Source organism: Drosophila nasuta, chromosome 2L (genome assembly GCF_023558535.2).
Source record: "Drosophila nasuta strain 15112-1781.00 chromosome 2L, ASM2355853v1, whole genome shotgun sequence".
In the NCBI taxonomy this organism is placed as follows: domain Eukaryota; kingdom Metazoa; phylum Arthropoda; class Insecta; order Diptera; family Drosophilidae; genus Drosophila; species Drosophila nasuta.
In genome coordinates, this window is record NC_083455.1 from 2,863,012 (window position 1) to 2,869,395 (window position 6,384).

Sequence of the window (6,384 nt, forward strand, 5' to 3'; positions counted from 1 at the left end):
ATATCGACATAGTACCGCATTCAAAATATACCATAGACGGCTCAATATACCAGATTGTCAGCCAAAGCAACTAAGACCCCTAGTAAGTAGGCGTTTTTGCCCATACAAAAACATTTCTTTTATAACTTCGACAATTTTATCTGATCGCAACCAAATTTTCAGAAATCATAACTACTATAGTAGTTATTATATATACCAAAATTCGGAACTCTAGCTTTAAAATTACGCTTGTTATTCGATTTTTTTGTTTTGCGGGGGCGGAAGTGGGCGTGGCAAAAATTTGAAACAAACTTGATCTGCGTGCAAACATAACAAATGTTGTCGAAAAAAAATTATAGCTCTATCTCTTATAGTCTCTGAGATCTAGGTGTTCATACGGACGGACGGACAGACACACAGACGGACAGACGGACAGACGGACATGGCTATATCGTCTCGGCTGTTGACGCTGATCAAGAATATATATACTTTATAGGGTCGGAGATGCCTCCTTCTACCTGTTACATACATTTCCTGCCGGCACAAAGTTATAATACCCTTCTACCCTATGGGTAGCGGGTATAAAAATTCGCACGTCTAGCTTTAATATTACGCTTGTTATTCGATTTTATTTGATTTGCAGGGGCTGAAGTGGGCGTGGCAAAAATCTGAAACAAACTTGATCTGCGTGCCAACATAACAAATGCTGTCGAAAACAAATTTTAGCTCTATCTCTTATAGTCTCTTAGATCTAGGTGTTCATACGGACAGACGAGCCATGTCAGATCTTCCTATAAGCTGAGTAAGTCGAAGATTGGTCTAAGAATGAGTTCAGTTATCCGCAGACGTCAAATGTTTGATACGGTTCACAACATTCTAAACATAATATGTCAAGCAATGGGGTCTTCCGATCTATAGAATTATTTTAAATTTTATCCAAATTTTGATGCACGGAACCTTTACACAAGCTGAATAAACACTCAAAACTCCATAAAACCATGGATTCATTTTAACTAATAATAGTTAAAACCAATAATCTAAAAGAAAAATTTGCTTTGTTTCTATTTAATTTAAGTAGCCCAATTTTCGCTACTCTTATACGATCATCTAGTATTTAGAATGCATATTTGAAACCTACTGAACAAATAAACATAGTCTACTCGTCTTAGTATAAAAGACAGTTAATTGCCAAAGAAAGGTAGCATTATCAAATTGGTTTCTTGAACATGAGAACTACTACAATTTTATTGGGGTGTGCCTTAGTGGCCATTTGTCTTTCCTACTTACCAACAATAGAATGTCAAAGTTCAACAACAACAACAACAACAACAACTGCGGCTACCGATACTACAACGACTACAACGGCCGCTAGTGATACCACTACAACCACTGCCTCCTCATCTGACACTACGTCAACAACATCATCATCATCGAGCGGCGGATCTAAGAAGAAGACCAGAAGGAAGCACAAATGGAAGGTCGTGAGAAAGCCTGGCAAGAAAGTTATCAAGAGACACCGCAAAGGAGGCAAGAAAGTCAAGAAATTCTTTCTCTAAATGAAGATTTGGCGACTGGTATTGAATGAAGCCTCATATCATACTAGTATTGGACAAATAGAAGGAATATGAAATTGTACTACACATCGATTTAAGAGTTTGTTACAAAGTGCACTTTATTAAATAGTTTTAAAAAATGAATTTTGTCTTTTTGTCAAATTATTCTAGAATGAAAGAGAGAGATTAAGTACCATTTAGAAATGAATTGCATTAAGCGGGATATATTAGTGCTTTCTGAGCGTAATTTTAAGACGATTTGAACTATTTTAGGGGCACACACTTATAACTAAAGTCTTTATGAAGTGTGACGAATAAAAATTGAAAAAGTTAGTTAATAAACAATTGCATATTTGGCAAAAAACAACTGCTGCAAGTGGGTCTGAGTTGCATTGATTTCTAATCTGGTTTAATAATCTGGTATATTTTGTACTTTATGGTATAATTTAAAAGTGATAGTATTTCGATATACCAAATACAACCTTCGGTATATATCAGTTTTTTTTCGAAATATGTTATATTTCATATATAGTAAGAAAAACAAGTAAGAAGACTACAGTCAAGTGTACTCGACTGTGAGATACCCGCTCACCCGATCTCAAAATATACCGAATATATTGCAAAAATATTAAAAATATACCAAATGGTATATTTGGTATATGGATATTGTACCGCATTCAAAATATACCATAGATGGCACAATATACCAGATTGTCAGCCAAAACAACTAAGACCCTTAGTAAATAGGCGTTTTTGCCCATTCAAAAGTATTTCTTTAATAACTTCGACAATTTTTATCTGATCGCAACCAATTTTTAGGAATCATAACTACTATAGTAATTATTGCATATACAAAAATTCGCACATTTGCGGGGGCTGAAGTGGGCGTGGCAAAAATCTGAAACAAACTTGATCTGCGTGCCAACATAACAAATGCTGTCGAAAACAAATTTTAGCTCTATCTCTTATAGTCTCTTAGATCTAGGTGTTCATACCAACAGACGAACATGGCTAGATCGTCTCGGCTGTTGACGGTGATCAAGAATATACATATATTCTTTATAGGGTCGGAGATGCCTCCTTCCACCTGTTACATACATTTCCTGCCGGACAAAGTTATAATACCCCTCTACCCTATGGGTAGCGGGTATAATAACTGATTTGCTTTTATTCAAAATGTACTGTAGCGTTCTAAGTAATTCTTATCTGTTAATTTTGTCTACACTCTTCATCGACTTGGCTGTTAACGCTGATCAAGAATTTTTATAACTTATGGGGTGGGTTGGAAATGCTTCCTTTTACCTGTAACATACATTTCCTATTGAATCAAAGCTACAATATCCTTTAAAGGAACCGACGAAAAAATTTCGATCTAGTTGTAAGCAGCATTCCACATACTGGCAGAAAGGAAAGCAAGGTAGTGCGCTTGGTAAAGTATCAGAAAGTTTTTCTGACACTAAGACTGTTTACGCTAATTTGATGACGAAGATGACGAAGTACATTATGGAGCCATGTCAGATCTTCCTATAGGCTGAGTAAGTCGAAGATTGGTCTAAGAATGAGTTCAGTTATCCGCAGACGTCAAATGTTTGATACGGTTCACAACATTCTAAACATAAGAGGTCAAGCAATTTTATCCAAATTTTGATGCACGGAACCTTTACACAAGCTGAATAAACACTCAAAACTCCATAAAACCATGCATTCATTTTAACTAATAATAGTTAAAACCAATAATCTAAAAGAAAAATTTGCTTTGTTTCTATTTAATTTAAGTAGCCCAATTTTCGCTACTCTTATACGATCATCTAGTATTTAGAATGCATATTTGAAACCTACTGAACAAATAAACATAGTCTACTCGTCTTAGTATAAAAGACAGTTAATTGCCAAAGAACGGTAGCATTATCAAATTGGTTTCTTGAACATGAGATCTACTACAATTTTATTGGGGTGTGCCTTAGTGGCCATTTGTCTTTCCTACTTACCAACAATAGAATGTCAAAGTTCAACAACAACAACAACAACAACAACTGCGGCTACCGATACTACAACGACTACAACGGCCGCTAGTGATACCACTACAACCACTGCCTCCTCATCTGACACTACGTCAACAACATCATCATCATCGAGCGGCGGATCTAAGAAGAAGACCAGAAGGAAGCACAAATGGAAGGTCGTGAGAAAGCCTGGCAAGAAAGTTATCAAGAGACACCGCAAAGGAGGCAAGAAAGTCAAGAAATTCTTTCTCTAAATGAAGATTTGGCGACTGATATTGAATGAAGCCTCATATCATACTAGTATTGGACAAATAGAAGGAATATGAAATTGTATTACACATCGATTTAAGAGTTTGTTACAAAGTGCACTTTATTAAATAGTTTTAAAAAATGAATTTGGTCTTTTTGTGAAATTATTCTAGAATGAAAGAGAGAGATTAAGTACCATTTAGAAATGAATTGCATTAAGCGGGATATATTAGTGCTTTCTGAGCGAAATTTTAAGACGATTTGAACTATTTTAGGGGCACACACTTATAACTAAAGTCTTTATGAAGTGTGACGAATAAAAATTGAAAAAGTTAGTTAATAAACAATTGCATATTTGGCAAAAAACAACTGCTGCAAGTGGGTCTGAGTTGCATTGATTTCTAATCTGGTTTAATAATCTGGTATATTTTGTACTTTATGGTATAATTTAAAAGTGATAGTATTTCGATATACCAAATACAACCTTCGGTATATATCAGTTTTTTTTCGAAATATGTTATATTTCATATATAGTAAGAAAAACAAGTAAGAAGACTACAGTCAAGTGTACTCGACTGTGAGATACCCGCTAACCATTTTAAATAAAAGCAATATATTTTGCTGCATTATTCTCAAAATATACCAAATATACTACAAAAATACTAAAAATATCGGTGTAGTACCGCATTCAAAATATACCTTAGACTGCACAATATACCAGATTGTCAGCCAAAGCAACTAGTAAGTAGGCGCTTTTGCCCATACAAAAGTATTTCTTTAACAACTTCCAAAATTTTTATCTGATCGCAACCAAATTCTCAGGGATCATAACTACTAAAGTTATTATTGTATATACCAAACAACTCTAGCTTTTTAATTACGCTTGTTACTCAATTTTTTGGATTTGCGGGGGCGGAAGTGGGCGTGGGAAAAATTTGAAACAAACTTGATCCGCGTGCAAACATAACAAATGCTGTCGGAAAAAAATTATAGCTCTATCTCTTATAGTCTCTGAGATCTAGGTGTATTTTGGTATATACAGTAATAACTATAAAATTTATGATTCCTGAAAATTTGGTTAAGATCAGATAAAAATTGTGGAAGTTATTAAAGAAATACTTTTGTATGGGCAAAAACGCCTACTTACTAGTTGCTTTGGCTGACAATCTGGTATATTGTGCAGTCTAAGGTATATTTTGAATGCGGTACTATATTGATATACCACATATACCGCTTGGTATATTTTTAGTATTTTGCAGTATATTTGGTATATTTTGAGAATAATACCGCATTACTTTGCTTTTATTCAAAATGGGTAGCGGGTATCTCTCAGTCGAGCACTCTCGACTGTAGCTTTCTTACTTGTTTTTTAATGACTTGGACAACTTTAATTTGCTCGCAACCAAATCAGGAATCTCAACTACTATAGTTGTTATTGTATATACCAAAAATCACAGTATGCGGGGCAAAAATTTGAAACAAACTTGATCTGCGTGCAAACAAAACAAATGCTATCGAACAAAATTAAAGGTCTATCTCTTATAGTCTCTGAGATATAAGTGTTCATGCAGACAGATAGACAGACGGACATGGCTAGATCGTCTCGGCTATTAATGCTGATGAAGAATATATATACTTTATAGGGTCGGAGATGCCTCCTTCTACCTATTACATACATTTCCTGCCGGCACAAAGTTATAATACCCTTCTACCCTATGGGTAGCGGGTACAAAATGAATCGGTTTAGATTTTTAGAGCACACTAATGTTTTTAAACTGGTAGATCGGCCCAATGTTAGTTGCACTCTAGAATTATTTTTTACAATAAGACCAAGTTCATTTGTAAAACTATTTAATAAAGTGCACATTGTAACAAGTTCTTATATCTATGTGTGATACAATTTCGGTTCCAACCTATTTATCCATTTAAGTGTGGGCCAATTTTTGATTTAGAAAATGAATTCCTCAATTTTTCGGCCTCCTTTGCGGTGCCTCTTGATAACCTTCTTGCCAGGCTTTCTCATGGCCTTCCACTTGTGCTTCCTTCTGGTCTTCTTAGATCCGCTGCTGGATGATGTCGATGTGGTTGAAGTGGTGTCAGATGAGGAGGCAGTGGTTGTAGCGGTATCACTAGCGGCCGTTGTAGTCGTTGCCGGTTCGGTAGCCGCAGTTGTTGTTGTTGTTGTTGATGTTGATGAACTTTGACATTCTATTGTTGGTAAGTAGGAAAGACAAATGGCCACTAAGGCACACCCCAATAAAATTGTAGTTGTTCTCATCTTCAAGAAAACTATTTGTGAATGATACTATTATTTCACAATTAACTGCCTTATATACTAAGATGAAGAGAATAAATGTATTTGCTCAGTAGGTTTCAAATTTGCGTGTTAAATAAATAAAATACACATACATATAAATATAGCTAAAATTGGGCTATTTGAAGAATTGTGGGAAAGAAAATATTTTGTTAGATTCATAGTTATTATTTGTTCATCATTATGGAGTTTTAAGAGTTTATTCAGCTTGTGTAAGGCTACCGCTCATCTACATCAAAATCCAAATATAGATAAATTGCAGAAATTTGAACGTTAACCCACATTA

The 6,384-nt window shown here is 35.0% G+C and overlaps 2 protein-coding genes across 4 annotated transcripts in view; both read right to left on the reverse strand.

Annotated features, from left to right (window-relative positions):
- Positions 1-6,384, reverse strand: part of LOC132783610 (uncharacterized) — a 177,997-nt gene that overhangs the window by 134,933 nt on the left and 36,680 nt on the right. The window lies entirely within an intron of this gene.
- LOC132784546 (protein new-glue 3-like) lies at positions 5,733-6,062 on the reverse strand. Its single transcript, XM_060790232.1, has one exon. It carries the CDS (start codon positions 6,060-6,062, stop codon positions 5,733-5,735), a length of 330 nt encoding a protein of 109 aa, XP_060646215.1.